Source organism: Mustelus asterias, chromosome 15 (genome assembly GCF_964213995.1).
Source record: "Mustelus asterias chromosome 15, sMusAst1.hap1.1, whole genome shotgun sequence".
Classification (NCBI taxonomy): Eukaryota; Metazoa; Chordata; class Chondrichthyes; order Carcharhiniformes; family Triakidae; genus Mustelus; species Mustelus asterias.
The window spans coordinates 87,332,892-87,352,940 of NC_135815.1; the positions used below are offsets into that span (position 1 = coordinate 87,332,892).

Sequence of the window (20,049 nt, forward strand, 5' to 3'; positions counted from 1 at the left end):
AAAAGGTGAAGCTATTAACAATATAAACACGGAAAATGCTGGATAAATTCAGCAGGTCTGGCAGCAGCTGTGAAGAGAGCAGCACGGTGGCACAGTGGTTAGCACGTCTGCCTCACAGCTCCAGGGTCCTGGGTTCAATTCCGGCCTCGGGTCACTGTCTGTGTGGGGTTTGTACATTCTCCCCATATCTGTGTGGGTTTCCTCCGGGTGCTCCGGTTTCCTCCAAAGATGTGTGGTTTAGGTGTATTGGCCATGCTAAATTGCTACTTAGTGTCAGGAGGATTAGCAGGGTAAATACGTGGGGTTACAGGGATAGGGCCTGGGTGGGATTGTTGCTGGTGCAGGCTTGATGGGCCGAATGGACTCCTTCTGCACTGCAGAGATTCTATGAAACAGTGTTTCGAGTTAACGTTTCGAGTCTGGATGATTCTTCTACAGATATGATGAGGGATAGAAATGTCAAGGTGAGAGGGGGGAAAGTTTAAGAGAGATGTGCGGGGGAGGTTTTTCACGCAGAGAGTGGTGGGTGCCTGGAACGCGCTGCCAGAGGAGGTGGTGGAAGCAGGCACATTAGCAACATTTAAGGGTCATCTGGATGGGTACATGAATAGGGAGGGAATAGAGGGATACGGACTGAGTAACGGCAGGAGGTTTTTTTTAAGCTTAGTTCGGGCATCATGATCAGCACGGGCTTGGAGGGCCGAAGGGCCTGTTCCTGTGCTGTACTTTCCTTTGTTCTTTGTGATGAATTATATGGGTTGGAGAGGGGCGCGGTGGAGGTGGGGCAGGGATGGGGGGGAGAGAGAGTGACAAAAATGTCATCGACACAAAACAGAAAGGGTGTTAATGGTGGCATTCGGGACTGAAGGAGTGTTAATAGTGGAATAGAGGTAAGATCATTTGACCCATCGAGTCTGTACCCACCACAATCCCGCCCAGACCCTATCCCTTCAACCCCATGCATTTACCCTGCTAATCCCCCTGACACTAAGGGGCAATTTTTAGCACGGCCAATCAACCTAACCCACACATCTTTTGGACTGTGGGAGGAAACCGGAGCACCCGGAGGAAACCCACGCAGACACGGGGAGAACGTGCAAACTCCGCACAGACAGTGACCCGTGGCCGGAATTGAACCTGGGTCCCTGGCGCTGTGAGGCAGCAGTGCTAACCACTGTGCCACCGTGCTGCCCTCAGCATCTGCAGCACTAGGCTATTGACATGGGTATACTCGAATGTTGGATGCGTGGGGATATCTGGTGCTGTTCTACTTGTGTCTCAGGTTTGCTGCTGAACATTAATCTCTGCGTAAAGGTGAAAAGGGGCAACATTTTAGGGAACTCTATTTTAATATCCTCTGTCCCTCCAACCTCAACATCATCCACCTTCCCTCGTCACCTCCTCTCCAGTGACACTGGGCACAATCGGAGTTTATTCATCCTGTGCGACAGAAATAAGGAGCGAAAAGGAGGAGATTGCAGTGTAGCTCTCACCATCAATGTCTTGTGGTGATCCTGTAGGGTGTCCGTATCCAGGTTGGGGTCGATGGGGAGAATTTCGTTCCTCCGTCTGTCGATGTTCTCCAGCCAGAGCAGGAGGCCATGGCTCATCTCGTGGAAGTCCTGCGGACACAGGAGAGGGAAGGCCAACCTCAGGACGGGGTTACAACGGATCCGTCAATCCCAGCCACCGACAGGCTCACAGGGAAGCCACACCTGCTGTCTACACGTTAGCCTCAGCTCAGTGCTAGTACCCCCCCCGCCCCGGTCAGAACATTACAGGCCGACAATGTACATACTTTGAACACTTTTCTTTTATTCATTGGTGGGACATGGGCATCACTGGCCATTTGGCCCATCGGGTCTGTACCGACCACAATCTGTACCGGCCAACATTTATTGTCTACCCCTAGTTGCCCTTGAATTAAATGGCTTGCTCGGCCATTTCAAAGGGCAAGTGAGAGTCAACCACATCGCCGTGGCTCTGGAGTCACATGTAGGCCAGGCCGGGTAAGGACGGCAGACTTCCTTCCCTAAGGGACATTAGTGAACATCATCAATGCCGACACTCCCAGTACCACGCTGAGGGAATGCAGCACTGTCAGAGGTGCCCTCTTGCAGCGAGATGTTAAAACCACGTCCTGTCAGCCCTTGGAGGCCAATGAAATAATCTACTGCGCTGTTTGGGGAGTTCTCCCAGAGTCCTGACAAACATTGCCTCCACCAACAGCAACGATGCAGGTTAACTGGTCATTTGTTGCTGTGTCCATGAGCTTGCTGCGCACAAACTGGGTGCTGCATTTCCCTACATTACCACAGTGACTACACTTCAAAGCTATTACACAGGCTGTAAAGTGCTCTGGATCATCCTCTGGGCATGAAGGGTGTTACAAAAATGCGAAGTTGCTTTTTTTTCCTTTATTACTCAAGTACGTGTAGACGGAGAAAGAACGACTACAACAATAATGGCAAAATTGGCTTTAAGAGGCTATTTTGGCTGAGAGTGAAGCATGCTGGGATTATTGGTCAACTTATAATTAAAACCAGATGCAGGTCGTAAGGTTACTCTGAATCAGGGATCTGGTCTGGGAAGTTGTTTACTTTTGAGTAGACACAATGACGTCAAATTTTATTGCCGTTATGTGAAAGACATGAAGTTTGAACCAAGCAGAATGGCATTGTCTACAAGTAATCTCATTGGATGTTTGATCCGTGTGATCGTTTTCTGGTTACATAATTGGCTGGATGACAGGGAATCTTCAGGAAGCAAGTGAAGCAGTCTTTTGTTTGCCATTGACAACTCTATAGAGATTCACCATTGTAGAAAGTGTGCCCTGAAGGAAGTCTTCAGAGAGGAGATAGATTCCACAGCAGGGATATTCTTGGCCAAGGTTTTTCTCACACTCGGTAGTGTCTATTTTCAGCTAAATAATTAAAGTTAATGTTCAGTTAAGAGTTAAATTTCAGTAAAAGAGTTAATAAGTTGCAATTGTTTAAGTTTGTGTAGGTACCTAAAATGTCAAATAAAGGCAGATTGTTGATTGAATTAAACAGTTGACTCCTGTTCTTGCTTGTCTCATTAAACTGGAATGCTTGGAGGGTGTTTAAATTAACTGCCGAGTAATATACGTGACTCTAAGGAATGAATGAGTTACGTCCATTCAGAGATCATACAGTACTTGTTCAACTATTAGGACTGTAACTTAGAAGAACCTACACAGCTAGTGTCCACAACCCAACCTCCTGTCCCTCCTAGGGATCTGTTGGATTAAACAGAACTGTTTGATACTCTTAATGGTCGCACACTGTGATGTTAGTGTACCTTTAAGAGATTTTCTTTTTAATTCATGCTCAAAGCGTTAGATTATGTCATTGTCGGGAGGAGAAAAAAACTGTGGGCAGGTCAGGTGACAGGGATTCATTTTCCGTTTCAGCTTGGAGCCGCAGGTTTGAGGTTTTGAGTTTTAGAAAGGACAGCAAGCTAAAAGAAGTGTTTTCCCTCTCTCCCTGTTGTTTTGAAAATTTTCTTGGTTAGCTGAAAACAAGAACTTGTTTTCTTGAAGGGTGAAAATCTGCTGTCGTTGGGGGTTGGACCAGAGTCTCTCTGGTGTTTTGGGAAGCTGGCTTATCTTCAAACTATTCGGAGTGAATCCAGAGAACTGCAGACTTCAACCAAAGGACTCCAGTTCCAGTATCACGTGAGCATTAGTCTGTGCTGTGTTAAACCTGTGAAAAGGATCTTTGTTGTCTTTGGGTTTTAGTTTTAATTGGAACACATTAGAGATATTCATTAAGAGTTATACATTATTGTAGTTGTTTTGTTTCTTGTTTGTACTTGATAAAAGTTCTTGCTAATTTTCTTACTGTACATGTTAACTATATTCTTAAATAAACCTTGTTTGATAAAAGCTCCCTCGTGGGTCATTTGAATCATACCTGAAGTGAAACATCTCATGCTTATCCTAGCCAAATTCAAGATGCGAAACTTATGATTCAGGCGGGCTTCATAAAACACTTTGGAATTTCTGATTTGAACCACAACACACACCTACTTTTGGTTCAAGACGCTTGTCCAGAGGAAACGAGGCAGCGTACACCTTTGTCAGAATGGTCTGTGGGGGACACCCCCACAGTATTACTCACGTGGCACTGCATGAGGGCATCCTGGAGAGTGCGACGCCAGTCCTCCAGCAGGCCGCCGACCCGGTCCCACCGCTTGTTCATCTGGCTCAAGCGGTCCCGGAGCTCCAGCGCGTCACTCGTGTCCGACTGGGTGAACTCAGTGCTGCACAGGTTGATGGACAGGATGATGGCTTTGCGGTTGTCGACTGCCTTTTGCAGCTCCTGAAAGAAACACGGGGAAACAAGCCGAGAGTGACCACATCCATCTCCGGATCAGGCAGCTGAGCTGCCGCCTCCATCACTCCTCTGAATGAATGAATGGAGGAAGAAACATCCCAGAGTCTAATTTCCTTCCATTGATGTGGGATGTTATCAAGGCTGATAACAGCCGGGACAGATATCTATTTAATCAAATATACATCTATTAAATCTTAATAATTTAATATCTGCACACATCTCCTCCATCAATTCACCATTGATAAGTCAACATTTATAAAGAACAAAAGAACAAAGAACAGTACAGCACAGGAAACAGGCCCTTCGGCCTTCCAAGCCTGTGCCGCTCCTTGGTCCAACTAGACCAATCGTTTGTATCCCTCCATTCCCAGACTGCTCATGTGACTATCCAGGTAAGTCTTAAACGATGTCAGCGTGCCTGCCTCCACCACCCTACTTGGCAGCGCATTCCAGGCCCCCACCACCCTCTGTGTAAAAAACATGCCTCTAATATCTGAGTTATACTTCGCCCCTCTCACCTTGAGCCCGTGACCCCTCGTGATCGTCACCTCCGACCTGGGAAAAAGCTTCCCACTGTTCACCCTATCTATACCCTTCATAATCTTGTACACCTCTATTAGATCTCCCCTCATTCTCCGTCTTTCCAAGGAGAACAACCCCAGTCTACCCAATCTCTCCTCATAGCTAAGACCCTCCATACCAGGCAACATCCTGGTAAACCTTCTCTGCACTCTCTCTAACGCCTCCACGTCCTTCTGGTAGTGCGGCGACCAGAACTGGACGCAGTACTCCAAATGTGGCCTAACCAGCGTTCTATACAGCTGCATCATCAGACTCCAGCTTTTATACTCTATACCCCGTCCTATAAAGGCAAGCATACCATATACCTTCTTCACCACCTTCTCCACCTGTGCTGCCACCTTCAAGGATTTGTGGACTTGCACACCTAGGTCCCTCTGTGTTTCTATACTCCTGATGACTCTGCCATTTATTGTATAACTCCTCCCTACATTATTTCTTCCAAAATGCATCACTTCGCATTTATCCGGATTAAACTCCATCTGCCACCTCTCCGCCCAATTTTCCAGCCTATCTATATCCTGCTGTATTGCCCGACAATGCTCTTCGCTATCCGCAAGTCCAGCACATCGGTCATGGAATATGCCTATATAAACTTGTTACATTGTAATTACAGCCTCCGGCCTGAAGTGGTGCTGAATGTTTCAGTTTTGTGTGTTCCCCAGTTCCTCTAGTTTAAGTTTAAGTTTTTTTTTAAAGTTTACATATTTTATTATTGTCACAAGTAGGCTTATATTAACACTGCAATAAAGTTACTGTGAAAATCCCCTAGTCACCACATTCCTGTTCGGGTACACTGAGGGGGAATTTAGCATGGCCAATGCACCTAACCAGCACGTCTTTTGGACTGTGGGAGGAGACCGGAGCACCCGAAGCAAACCCACGCAGACACGGGGAGAATGTGCAGACTCCGCACAGACAGTAACCCAAGGCTGGAATCGAGCCCGGGTCCCTGGCGCTGTGAGGCAGCAGTGCTAACCACTGTGCCACCCTCTGCTTCCCAAATTTCAGACTCACCTTGAAACCCATCCCTTTGTCCACAGCTTGAATTACAATTCAACTGGTTTACTGATTACTGAGTGTGTTTTCACGGTGATCGGTCAAAAGTGGTTTGTATACGAGCGTGATGCAATCAATAATCGCATCATACAAAACAACCCCATATAAATCCAGACTTAATATTCAATGTCTTCCTACTGAAGTATGAATTATTTGTGTTGATTGGATCGAAAGATGTGCAGGTTAGATGGATTGGCCATTCTCAATTGCCCCTTAGTGTCAGGGAGATTGGCAGGGTAAATATGTGGGGTTAAGGGGATAGGGCCTGGATGCGATTATTGTTGCTGCAGACTTGATGGGCCAAATGGCCTCTTTCTGCACTGGATTCTGTGATGATATATTCAGCAATTTTCTGGATAGAAGTCTTTGCAAAATGCACTTCACTGGTCTAGAATAATCTGTGGCCGATTTAAAGCTAAAGGTGTAATGACCCTTGACTTCGACCTCAGCCCCTAGTGTTTCAAACCCTATCACTGTGTTAGAAATGATTGATCACTTAGGTATCTACTCATTAACACAGAGCTGGCTACAATAGGAGGAGGCACAGTGGTTAACACTGCTGCCTCACAGCACCAGGGACTCGAGTCCAATTCCAACCTTGGGTGACTGTCTGCGTGAAGTTGGCATTATCTTGCCGTGTCTGTGTGGGTTTCCTCCGGGTGCTCCGGTTTCCTCCCACATTCCAAAGGTGTGCAGGTTAGGTGGATTGGCCATGCTAAATTGCCCCTTTGTGTCCCAAGAAGTGCAGGTTAGGTGGATTGGCCATGCTAAATTGCCCCTTAGTATCCCAAGATGTGCAGGTTAAGTGGATTGGCCATACTAAATTGCCACTTAGTGTCCCAAGATGTGCAGGTTAAGTGGATTGGCCATGCTAAATTGCCCCTTAGTGTCCCAAGATGTGCAGGTTAGGTGGATTGTCCATGCTAAATTGCCCCTTAGTGTCCCAAGATGTGCAGGTTAAGTGGATTGGCCATGCTAAATTGCCCCTTAGTGTCCCAAGATGTGCAGGTTAAGTGGATTGGCCATGCTAAATTGCCCCTTAGTGTCCCAAGATGTGCAGGTTAGGTGGATTGTCCATGCTAAATTGCCCCTTAGTATCCCAAGATGTGCAGGTTAAGTGGATTGGCCATGCTAAATTGCCCCTTAGTGTCCCAAGATGTGCAGGGGTTAAGTGGATTGGCCATGCTAAATTGCCCCTTAGTGTCCCAAGATGTGCAGGTTAAGTGGATTGGCCATGCTAAATTGCCCCTTAGTGTCCCAAGATGTGCAGGTTAAGTGGATTGGCCATGCTAAATTGCCCCTTAGTGTCCCAAGATGTGCAGGTTAGGTAGATTGGCCATGCTAAATTGCCCCTTAGTGTCCCAAGATGTGCAGGTTAGGTAGATTGGCCATGCTAAATTGCCCCTTAGTGTCCCAAGATGTGCAGGTTAGGTAGATTGGCCATGCTAAATTGCCCCTTAGTGTCCCAAGATGTGCAGGTTAGGTAGATTGGCCATGCTAAATTGCTCCTTCGTGTCCCAAGATGTGCAGGCTCGGTGTCATCTGGACTCATAACATCAGCTTTTTTCTCTCCTTACAGATGCTGCCAGACCTGCTGAGATTTTCCAGTATTTTCTCTTTTGGATAAGTTCATGGATGGGAAAGGATTAGGGGGATGTGGGTCAAACAAGGGCAATTGGGACTAGCTGGGAGGGCACCGTGGTTGGCATGGACCGGTTGGGCCGAAGGGCCTGTTTCCGTGCTGTATTGCTCTGTGACTCTGTGAATGAAGGTAGGGACACAGGGACTGACGATATTACAGGGGTGGAAGAAGGCAGTCTGGGCGATGGGGAGAATATAGTCTCTTCCACTATCAAAATGCGAGGTCTCTGGCACGGGGGAGGGATTTGGGACACACCTTGAGCTTTTTAATGCGCAGTTCTATGGTCTGGATGTTGGTGCTGATGTCCAGCCTGCTGAGATGTTCCAGCTCTTCCTCGGTCTCACTCAGCCACTCCCAGATGCTGTCCAGGTCAGAGTTGAACTGCTGCCACTGTTGGAGGTTCTGTTTCATCCTCAGCTCCTTGTTGAGAGCCTGGGCTTGGATCAGCTCCCAGCGTTCAATCACCCCTGTGAAAGAAACAAGAGAGCTCCGTAACAAGTCAGTTCAGCTCTGCGCGCTCAACAATATCCATCCTGCATCGATACAGAATTAGCTCAAATTACACAAACGTGCAAGCAGACCCAAGCAGGTCTGGCATAGAGTATGATCTGAGGCACATTAGAGAAGGCAGTTAATAAAGCGTATAGTATCCTGAGTTTATTAATATGGGTGTAGAGTACAAGAGCAAGAAGGCTGTGCTGAACTTATACCGGGGTGGCCACAGTGGCACAGTGGTTAGCACTGCTGCCTCACAGCATCAGGAACCCGGGTTCAATTCCAGCCTCGGGTCACTGTCTGTGTGGAGTGTGCACATTCTCCCCATGTCTGCGTGGGTTTCCTCCGGGTGCTCCGGTTTCCTCCCACAGTCCAAAGATGTGCGGATTAGGTTGACTGGCCATGATAAATTGACCCTTAATGTCAGGGGGGATTAGGAGGGTCAATATGTGGGGTTACGGGGATAGGACAGGACCTGGGTGGGATTGTTGTCGGTGCAGGCTCGATGGGCCGAATGGCCTCCTCCTGCGCTGTAGATTCCATGATCCTATACAAGACACTAGTTAGACCTGAGCTGGAATATTGTGTACGGTTTCGGGTGTCACATTAAAGGAAGGATGTCAATGCATTGGAGGGAGTGCAGAAAAGGTTTATCCATAGAAGATAGGAGCAGGAGGAGGCCATTTGGCCCTTTGAGCCTGCTCTGCCATTCATCACGATCACGGCGGATTGTCCAACTCAATAGCCTAATCCTGCTTTCTCCCCATTGATCCCATTCACCCCAAGTGCTATATCCAGCTGCCTCTTGAATACATTCAATGTTTTGGCATCAACTACTTCCTGTGGTAATGAATTCCACAGGTCCACCACTGTTTGGGTGAAAAAATGTCTCCCCATCTCCGTCCTAAATGGTCTACCCCGAATCCTCAGACTGTGACCCCTGGTTCTGAACTCCCCCAGCATCAGGAACATCCTCCCTGCATCTACCCTGTCTAGTCCTGTGGAATTTTATAAGTCTCTGTGAGATCCCCCCCCTCATTCATCTGAACTCCAGCAAAAACAATCCTGACCTAGTCAATCTCTCCTCGTACAACAGTCCCGCCGCCCCTGGAATCAGCCTGGGAAACCTTCTCTGCACTCCCTCGAGAGCAAGAACATCCTTCCTCAGAAAAGGAGACCAAAACTGCACACAATACTCCAGGTGTGGCCTCACCAAGGCCCTGCATAATTGCAGCAAGACACCCCTGTTAGTTAGATGTGTGCTGTACTGTATTGTGGAAGTGACACTGGCTTCAGATTGACTAGACACACGATCGCTCACCTGAGGTCTGTGTCTCTGTGCTGGTTAGGTTAATTAGGCCAGAGAGCTTGTCCTCCTCTTCTTTGAGTTTATGTCCCACCCTTTTCACCGTCTCAATGCTCCCACGGCATTCTGACAGCAGTTTCATCTGGAACAGAGAGAAGTGGAGACTGAGTAGATGCGGGGTCTTCAACCGGCAGCCCTGATCCATAGTCGGCAGAACGCAACACCTCCTGTTCGTGCAGGCACCTGGAGCCACCCATTTAATTTGTACAGAAAACAAAGCTCGGATAACGGAATGCAACAGGTCTCGGGTTACACCCAGTGCAAACATTTAACTTAGAACAACAGTTCTTGGTCACCCAAGAAAACCAATGTTCAGAGATATCAAAGTGTGGATTCCCTGAGCTTGCCCCACCTTGATAATGGGGCACAGGAACAAGAGGAGGCCATTCAGCCCCTCATTGAATCCAGCATTCACAATTACCAAACGGGAACCGACGTGATCAGAAACACTGGTTTACATTTTTTATGGACATTTCTAATGGACATTTCTTGCGAAAAATGGATCGCCGTCTGGAATGTGCTCCTTAAATCCCGGAATCCCATTAAATAAAATGGGTACTTGTTAAAAATTCATTTACAGGATGTGTGCATTGGTGATAGGCCAGTATTTATTCCCCATCCCCAACACTACCCTTGAGAAGGTGGTGGTGAGCTGCCTTCTTGAATTGTCACAGTCCATGCAGTGTAGGTACACCCACAGTGCTGATAGGGAGGGAGTTCCAGGATTTTGACCCAGCGACAGTGAAGGAACGGTGATATATTTCCAAGTCAGGACGGTGAGTGGAGAGGAACTTCCAGGTGGTGGTGTTCCCATGTGTCTGCCGCCCTTGCCCTTCTGGATGGGTAGTGGTCGTGGGTTTGGAAGATGCTGTCTAAGGAACCTTGGTGAGTTCCTGCAGTGCATCTTGTAGATGGTACACATGGCTGCCACTGTTCCATTGGTGGTGGAGGGAGTGAATGTTTGTGGAAGGGGTGGCAAACAAGTGGGGCTGCTTTGTCCTGGATGGTGTTGAGTGTTGTTGGAGCTGCACCCATCCAGGCAAATGGATTTGAATTTAATTTGAAAAGGAATCTGGATATAAAGAAGAAGCTATCATTAAAAGTAACCCTGAAAATGTCAGATTGGCATAAATATCAACTGGTTAACATGTCTTTCAGGGAGTTAAGCCTGTTGCCCTTACCCGCCTCCACATATACAGAGCTTCAATTTGCACACCAATGCTGACTTTTAATTCCCCTCTGAATAGGTCTACTAAACAACTCAGCTGCATCGAACCTGCTACCTGCGGTTCAGGGCAGCAACGACTACCACCTTCTCAGGGACTGGGTAGAACTGCCTGCATTTGTCAGTGAAGATGTGGAGATGCCGGCATTGGACTGGGGTAAACACAGTAAGAAGTTTAACAACACAAGGCTAAAGTCCAACAGGTTTATTTGGTAGCAAAAGCCACAAGCTTTCGGAGCGCTGCTCCTTCGTCAGGTGAGTGGGAATTCTGTCACTCACTCACCTGACGAAGGAGCAGCACGCTCCGAAAGCTTGTGTGGCTTTTGCTACCAAATAAACCTGTTGGACTTTAACCTGGTGTTGTTAAACTTCTTACTGTGTTTGTCAGTGAAGCCCATGCCACCAGAATGAATTGAAAGTTAAAAGTGCTGGATGAATTGTCGAGGTGACTGTCCGATGGGAAAAGCAAAATACTGCGGATGCTGGAATCTCAGCGGGGGTTGGCAGGATAAAAACGTGGGATTACGGGGATAGGGCCTGGGTGGGATTGTTGTCGGTGCAGGCTCGATGGGCCGAATGGCCTCCTTCTTCACTGTAGGCATTCCACGATTCTATGAAACATTGAAAATGCTGGAAAATCTCAGCAGGTTTGACAATATCCATGGGGAGAGAATAGAGCCAATGTTTTGGATGACCCTTCATCGGAGTTCAGATAACCTTGAAAGGCCATTTAGGAATGATGTCAGCAAAGACTTCTTCCAGCAAAGGGTCATGAAAACCTCGAATTGTCACCCAAAAATCGGGTGAGGTGAGGGATCAATTTAAATGCCCAAACTCAAATTAGGCCGTGGCATTATGGGTCGCAGAACCATGGCAACTAAATGGAGTTGGTACAGATCAGCCATGACAGAGCTGAGCAGCGAAATAGGCTGGTGGGGCTGAATGGCCTCCCCCTGCGACTATGATGGGGAGTTCGACAGTTTATGCCATAGTGGGAGACAAGCAAAAGTCTGCCCCTGTTCTTTACTCAACCGCGTACACACGAGTAACAATCATCTCCAAATTTTTTGGGGAGGCGATGGCCTGGTGGTATTATCGCTAGACTATTAATCCAGAAACTCAGCTAATGTTCTGGGGACCCGGGTTCGAATCCCGCCACGGCAGAGGGTGGAATTCGAATTCAATAAAAAATATCTGGAATTAAGAATCTACTGATTACCATGAAACCATTGTCGATTGTCGGAAAAACCCATCTGGTTCACTAATGTCCTTTAGGGAAGGAAGGTTAGGGAACCAGGAAACTTGGCACCCTTACCCGGTCTGGCCTACACGTAACTCCAGAGCCACAGCAATGTGGTTGACTCTCAACTGCCCTCGGGCATCTAGGGATGGGCAATAAATGCTGGCCCAGCCAGCGATGCCCATGTCCCGTGAATGAATAAATTAAAAAATATGCAAGGCTTTATCCCATCTCCCCTGGGGTTGAAGACAGGTTCATGACATTGCAGCTTGGTAGTCCAATCCATGGGTTGTGCCCGTCATGGGAATTGGAGTGGGCGAGGGGCGGACCATGGAAAGATCCGTTGACCTTGGGCGGGATTTTACAGGTTTCGGGATGAGCAAGGCCATATGAGCCTGCCCAGGGCCTCAGTGAACAAGCGTGCCCCCTATCACCACCACCACACCAAAACAACCCCCCCCCCGAAACCCTGCACACCCCTCCCCAACCCTGCAGCACCATCCCTCCACCACTCCCTCCCCCAGAGTCCCCAAACTCACATATCCCCAGTAACTGGAGTCCAACTCGGGGCCTGTGGGTGTCTTGCTGCGGATGGCATTTTCCGTTTGCTGCAGATGGTATCGGCTGCTGTCCAGGGCCTTGTCTAGTTGCCGGATCTGCGTCTCCAGCTGTCCGGGCTCCCCTGCTAGCGGTGGTGGAAGACAAGTCGAGAACATGAGGAGACTCAGGCCTCAAAAGCGGACGGGCAGCTACTAACGATCCACAATCACGTGCAAATCCAATCACCGCCTGGGGATTGAAGCTTGGCGTGGCTGCCCCAAGCCTCAGCCCAGCCGTCACGGCACAGCGGAACCAGGTGGTGACGTACATGCAACCTCTAACTAACCGATACCTACCTGCACAGGGGCTGGTGGCCATGTGGGTGAACATGCACTGGCCACCAGACTGGCCCCAAGAGGTTAAACAGGGTTAGCCGGAGGTTAATCAGTTCAGGGTTGGATTTGCATTACACGAACAAGTGAGAGACACAGGTCGGAGGTCAGGGAGGGGGTGATGCAAGGTCAGTGTTAAGATGGATGACTAAGAGTAGGGTTTGATGCTGGGAGCCAGAGCATGCGTAGATGCTTGAATGCCTACCAGTGGATCTCAATGTACTTTCTGTCAGTTTTACATAGGCCTCAGGGCTTTTGGGAATCACTACATCTGTGAAAATAAGAGGACAATTTCAACAGCCACACAATCGGTATTGGGCCACGGCCATTCTCGTCCTCCACAACCTTCATAATGTCATTACGATGGACCCATCATCCCCAACACATCAGACATTCGACAAAAACACGATTTTCACGATTCTGTCCAAGACCGCAAGAAACTACAAAGGGTTGTGAATGTAGCCCAATCCATCAGGCAAACTAGCCTCCCATCCATTGACGCTGTCTACACTTCCCGCTGCCTCGGAAAAGCAGCCAGCATAATCAAGGACCCCACACACACCTTCCTTCATCGGGAACAAGATACATAAATCTGAGGTCACATACCAACCGACTCAAGAACAGCTTCTTCCCTGCTGCCATCAGACTTTTGAATGGACCTACCTCACATTAAGTTGATCTTTCTCTACACCCTAGCTATGACTGTAACACTACATTCTGCACTCTCTCCTTTCCTTCTCTATGAACGGTATGCTTTGTATAGCGCGCAAGAAACAATACTTTTCACTCTATACTAATCTATGTGACAATAATAAATTAAATCAAATTCTAAAATAAAACACTGAACACTGAGTGTGGATCAGTTTCCTTGAAGGTACAATAAAACAACTAAATAAAATGCTTCTGAACTTTGGGTGTCTGGAAGCCTACATTCTGTGAGCAGGTTCTCATTGTTTAACACCATTACACTCCCTGTGCTCAGAATCGGAATTGAAAGACCGCTGTAACAGTGCCTAAAATTAAATCCCAGCCCTACCCAATTTCCCTGGAATCTCTAACGATTAATTTCTTGGGAGAAAAATCAAAGGGGCATCTTCTTTGAATAGATTCATTCATCGACTATTCATAGAATCCCTAAAGTACAGAAGGAGGCCGTTCGGCCCATCGGGCCTGCACCTGACAATCCCACCCAGACCCCATATATTTACCCTGCTAATCCCCCTGATACTAAGTGGCAATTTAGCATTGTCAATTCACCTAACCTGCACATCTTTGGACTGTGGGAGGAAACCCAGGCAGACAGAGGAAGAATGTGCAAACTCCGCACAGAAAGTCACCCAAGGCTGGAATTGAACCTGGGTCCCTGGCACTGTGAGGCAGCAGCGCTAACCACTATGCCACCATGCCGCCTATGTATTAGGAAAGGGGGGGAGGAGGCTGCGACACTGTAAAGTCCTGGCCATTATCTCCTCTTAATTACTGTTACTAGTCATGATTCATAAGATCATAAGAACTAGGAGCAGGAGTAGGCCATCTGGCCCCTCGAGCCTGCTCCGCCGTTCAATAAGATCATGGCTGATCTTTTTGTGGACTCAGCTCCACTTACCCACCCGCTCACCATAACCCTTAATTCCTTTACTGTTCAAAAATCTATCTATCTTTGCTTAAAAACATTCAATGAGGTAGCCTCAACTGCTTCACTGGGCAGGGAATTCCACAGATTCACAACCCTTTGTGTGAAGAGGTTCCTCCTCAACTCAGTCCTAAACCTGCTCCCCCTTATTTTGAGGCTTTGCCCCCTAGTTCTGGTTTCACCTGCCAGTGGAAACAACCTCCCTGCTTCTATCTTATCTATTCCCTTCATAATCTTGTATGTTTCTATAAGATCTCCCCTCATTCTTCTGAATTCCAATGAATATAGTCCCAGTCTACTCAGTCTCTTCTCATAAGCCAACCCTCTCAAGTCCGGAATCAACCTAGTGAATCTCCTCTGCACTCCCTCCAGTGCCAGTATATCCTTTCTCAAGTAAGGAGACCAAAACTGTACACAGTACTCCAGGTGTGGCCTCACCAGCCCCTTATACAGCTGCAACATAACCTCGCTGTTTATAAACTCCATCCCTCTAGCAATGAAGGACAAAATTCCATTTGCCTTCTTAATTACCTGCTGCACCTGCAAACCAACATTTTGTGATTCATGCACAAGGACACCCAGGTCCCTCTGCACAGCAGCATGCTGCAATGTTTTACCATTTAAATAATAGTCCATTTTGCTGTTATTCCTACCAAAATGGATGACCTCACATTTACCAACATTGTACTCCATCTGCCAGACCCTCGCCCACTCACTTAGACTATCTATATCCCTTTGCAGACTTTCCGCGTCCTCTGCACACTTTGCTCTACCACTCATCTTAGTGTCATCTGCGAACTTTGACACACTACACTTCGTCCCCAACTCCAAATCATCTATGTAAATCGTAAACAATTGCGGTCCCAACACTGATCCCTGAGGCACACCACTAGTCACTGATCGCCAACCAGAAAAACACCCATTTACCCCCACTCTTTGCTTTCTGTTAGTTAACCAATCCTCTATCCATGCTAATATATTACCCGTAACACCGTGCACCTTTATCTTATGCAGCAGTCTTTGGTGCGACACCTTGTCAGATGCCTTCTGGAAATCCAGATACACCACATCCACAGGTTCCCCATTGTCCACTGTGCATGTAATGTTCTCAAAGAATTCCACTAAATTAGTTAAACATGACCTTCCCTTCATGAACCCATGCTGCGTCTTCCCAATGGGACAATTTCTATCCGGATATCTCACTATTTCTTCCTTGATGATAGATTCAAGCATTTTCCTCATACAGAAGTTAAGCTAACCGGCCTATAGTTACCCGCCTTTTGTCTACCTCCTTTTTTAAATAGTGGCATCACGTTTGCTGTTTTTCAATCTGTCGGAACAGCCCCCCAGAGTCCAGAGAATTTTGGTACATTACCATTAGTGCATTTGCTATTTCCCCCACCATCTCTTTTAGTACCCTGGAATACATTCCATCAAGGCCAGGAGATTTGTCGACCTTTAGCCCCATTAGCTTAGCTAACACTGTGTCTTTAGTGATAATGGTCGTTTCTAGGTCCTCACCTGCCATGGCCTTCTTGATGATGATGATTCAAGATGTTATTTTTGACTAGTGTAATACCATAGTGAATCACAAAGGGCATTTGAGGGGTTAATGATCCTTTCAACTCACTAACAAACCTACTGGACTCCGATTGTGAAGCAGAGGTGATTGATTGATCAACAATTAGTTACCGTTCTGAATCTCATTCCAATAAATATTTCAATGATGTTTCTAGATACAGGAGAGGCACCATTCTCTCCTTCAGCAAGGCTTCTCCACAACACCGTATCCCCCTCCAGCCTCTCTCGCTCCCACAACACCGGCTCCCTCATTCATTGCCTCCCACCCTCCTGGGATACCCTCAGTCCAACCCGCGCTGCCCCCTGCTACCCCACTTGGATTCCATCGCTCCCCCCCAGGGGCCCCCCCATCCCTCGCGGCAGCTTTCCCTCCGGCAGCTCACCGGTTATTTCAGCCGCTCCTTTGAGGTAGAAATCGCCGTCCTCATCGCCCGCGTCCTCCTCCCCGCCCTCCAGCGCCCGCGACACGGCGCTCTCCAGGTTCCGGCTCAGGTCGTAATCGTGGTCCCACTCCAAGGGGATGGAGTCGACGCTGGCTGGGGTGTCGCGCCCTGACCGAGTGTCCCTGGGCTGCTGCAGGCCTGTGCCCCGGCTCAGTGAGAGCGGAGGGGTGGCCGCACTGTCGGTCGTCCTGTCCAGCCACTGCATGCTGGAGAGTTCAACGCTCTCATCCATCTCCATCTCACGGTCAGAAATCTCGGGCTCATCATCGGTCAACTAAACGGAGAGGGAGAGAGAGGGGAAACCATTATCATCTCCACAACTAGAATAAAGATCCCACGCACCCCGGACACACTGGCTGGAACTCTACCACCCCGTCCGCCCAGAATCGGAGCGGGCGAACTTCCGACAACGGAAATCTCCGTTGACCTCATAGAATCCCTACAGTACAGAAGGAGGCCATTCAGCCCATCGAGTCCGCACTGACCACAATCCAACCCAGCCCCTATTCCCGTAACCCCACACATTTACCCAGCTAATCCCCCTGACACTAAGGGGCAATTTAGCACGGCCAATCAACCTAATCCGCACAGCTTTGCACTGTGGGAGGAAACCGGAGCACCCGGAGGAAACCCACGCAGACACGGGGAGAATGTGCAAACTCCACGCAGACAGTGACCCGAGTCGGGATTGAACCCGGGTCCCTGGCGCTGTGAGGCAGCAGTGCTAACCACTGGGCTACCTTGCCACCTCGGGCAAGAATTTCCGATCTTGCTCAAACAAGGCTGTAAAATCCCACCCACTCTCTTCCACCTTCTTCCGTCGGGAAAAAGATACAAAAGTCTGAGGTCACGTACCAACCAACTCAAGAACAGCTTCTTCCCTGCTGCTGTCAGACTTTTAAATGGATCCAACACACATGAAGCTGATCTTTCTCTAAACCCTAGCTATGTCTGTAACAATACATTCTGCACTCTCTCATTTCCTTCTCCCCTATGTACTCTATGAACGGTATGCTTTGTCTGTATAGCGCACAAGAAACAATACTTTTCACTGTATACCAATACTAAACTATCATGACTACCAATACATGTGACAATAATAAATCAAATCAAAAATAATCCAGGCTTAAGTAGAAGCTAAAGGGATACTGCACCCAATACACCTTCACATTGAAGTACACGGAATTTTACAGCACAGAAACAGACCATTCGGCCCTACTGCTCTCTGCTAGGCTCCTCCCACTTTATGTGATCCATTCTATCCCTTTCTCCCATATTTATGTATCTTCCTCAAAAATGCCTCAACCACTCAATGTGGGAGAAAGTTCCTCCTTCTGTCCGTCTTGTATGGATGTGTTACAGAAAGTTTAAGTTTATTTATTAGTCACAAGTAGGCTTACATCAACGCTGCAGTGAAGTTACTGTGAAAATCCCCTAGTTGCCACACTCCGGTGCCTGTCGGGTACACTGAGGGAGAATTTAGCATGGCCAGAGCACCTAACCAGCACGTCTTTCAGACTGTGGAAGGAAACCTGAGCACCCGGAAGAAACCCACGCAGACACGAGGGAGAATGTGCACAGACAGGGACCCAAGCGGGGGTTCGAATGCGGGGGCCCCTGGCACTGTGAGGCAGTGGTGCTAGCCACTGTGCCACCATGCCGCCCGATCAGGGATGGAGCTGTTACCACAAAGCTTTCCACAACAACAACAAAGCTCAGGCTAGTGACTAATTCTTCCATCGTTCCTGATAGAGACAGAGCATCGTGCCCCTTGTGAACCCAGTGTCTTCCCCATCATGTGGAGTTCTGAACAGAGAGCACTGAGCCCTGAGGTGTGGAGATGTTTACTCCATTTTTATCTGTGCAAAGGCTGCATCCACAATTCTGATGCCTCAGGTAACTCAAACCCAAGGGATGTTCCAGCCAACTACACCCAAGACCATCAACCACCCCCTCCAGCCCCCTGCCCTGCACTGTCACCCACCATCCCCACCTCACCATTCCTCTCAGAGGTAAAGCCATGTGTATTGGACTTGATGGAATCTAGGATGAGAACAGAATGTGGGTGAAACACGGGGGGTGTTGGGGGTGAAGGTTAATCAACAGTTGTCCAAGAGAAAGGTCAAGTCCTTTGTTGTCAGCTCATTCTGACAAAGCTTCTACCTCCTAAACTAAGGATTTAGAGGCACTGGAGAGGCTGCAGAAAAAAACCTACATGCATAGTACCAGAACCACAGGGGTATACATAACAGGGAAGGATTGATAGGGTGGCATGGTGGCACAGTGGTTAGCACTGCTGCCTCACAGCGCCAGGGACCCGGGTTCAATTCCGGCCTTGGGTCACTGTCTGTACAGAGTTTGTACGTTCTCCCCGTCTCTGATTGGGTTTCCTCCGGGTGCTCCGGTTTCCTCCACACAAGATGTGCAGGTTAGGTGGATTGGCCGTGCTAAATTGCCCGTTCGTGTCCCAAGATGTTCGGGGGATTAGCGAGGCAAATACGTTATGAGAATAGGGCCTGGGTGGGATGACCCGTCAGAGTCAGTGCAGACTTGATGGGCCAAATGGCCTCCTTCTGTACTGTCGGGACTGTATGATTCTATGACAGGATCGGTCTCTTATGAAAGGAAGAAGGCTGAGAGATAACCGAGGACTTTACATTTTATGACAGGTTTTAATAGAGGGTATACAGAAAGAAAGTTTCCTCTTGCGGGGGGAGAGCCTCACTAGAGGCCGTCAGTATAAAACAGGCACCAAGACTCCCAGTGGGGAGTTCAGAAGAAAATCCTTCATCCAGAGGCTGGCAAGAATGTGGAGCTCGCTGCCACTGGGAGTGGTTGGAGCAAATGGGAAAGATATATTGAAGAGGAAGTTTGAGAGAAGAAGGGGAGTGTTTATGATGGTAGATTTAGATGAGGTAAGATGGGAGGTGGCTTCAGTGCCGGGTTGTGGCTTGAATGCAGTGCATCCTCTCTAAATCTCTCTCTTCATCCATTCCGTTGGGCTTCCTGGATATTTAGTATTTGCATTTGTTCTAAAAATCCAATTTGTGCTGTGAGAGGTGAAGGGAGATCTTAGAATCGTAGAATCCCTACAGTGCAGAAGGAGGCCATTCGGCCCATCGAGTCTGCAGTGTCAACAATCCTACCCAGGCCCTACCCCCGTAACCCCATGTATTTGCCCCTGCTAGTCCCCCTGACACTTAATGAGCAATTTAGCATGGCCAATCAACCGAACCCGCACATCTTTGGGACTGTGGGAGGAAACCGGAGCACCTGGAGGAACCCACACAGACACGGGGAGAATGTGCAAACTCCGCACAGACAGTGACCCCGAGGCCGGAATTGAACCCAGGTCCTTGGCGCTGTGGGGCAGCAGTGCTAACCACTGTGCCGCCGTGTTGCCCCCAGCAGCATTTTAACCCTGTTATCTCGAGTTGAACAGTTGAGAGATACGTATTTACAGTCAGTGAGGCCTACAACAAGATGCGTAGGTTAG

At 48.3% G+C, this 20,049-nt stretch overlaps 2 protein-coding genes across 9 annotated transcripts in view; one reads left to right on the forward strand and one right to left on the reverse strand.

Annotated features, from left to right (window-relative positions):
• The window catches only part of esr1 (estrogen receptor 1), an 887,250-nt gene that overhangs the window by 550,489 nt on the left and 316,712 nt on the right, over positions 1 to 20,049 (forward strand). The gene's annotated exons all lie outside the window — the stretch shown is intronic.
• Positions 1 to 20,049, reverse strand: part of LOC144504750 (nesprin-1-like) — a 603,924-nt gene that overhangs the window by 28,251 nt on the left and 555,624 nt on the right. The window contains exons 135-141 of the mRNA XM_078230493.1: positions 16,494 to 16,827; positions 13,102 to 13,167; positions 12,504 to 12,649; positions 9,455 to 9,581; positions 7,894 to 8,105; positions 4,143 to 4,343; positions 1,494 to 1,622 (exon numbers count right to left, since the gene is read on the reverse strand). Coding sequence (XP_078086619.1) covers positions 1,494 to 1,622; positions 4,143 to 4,343; positions 7,894 to 8,105; positions 9,455 to 9,581; positions 12,504 to 12,649; positions 13,102 to 13,167; positions 16,494 to 16,827 — 1,215 coding nt within the window. The remainder of the gene's footprint in view (positions 1 to 1,493; positions 1,623 to 4,142; positions 4,344 to 7,893; positions 8,106 to 9,454; positions 9,582 to 12,503; positions 12,650 to 13,101; positions 13,168 to 16,493; positions 16,828 to 20,049) is intronic.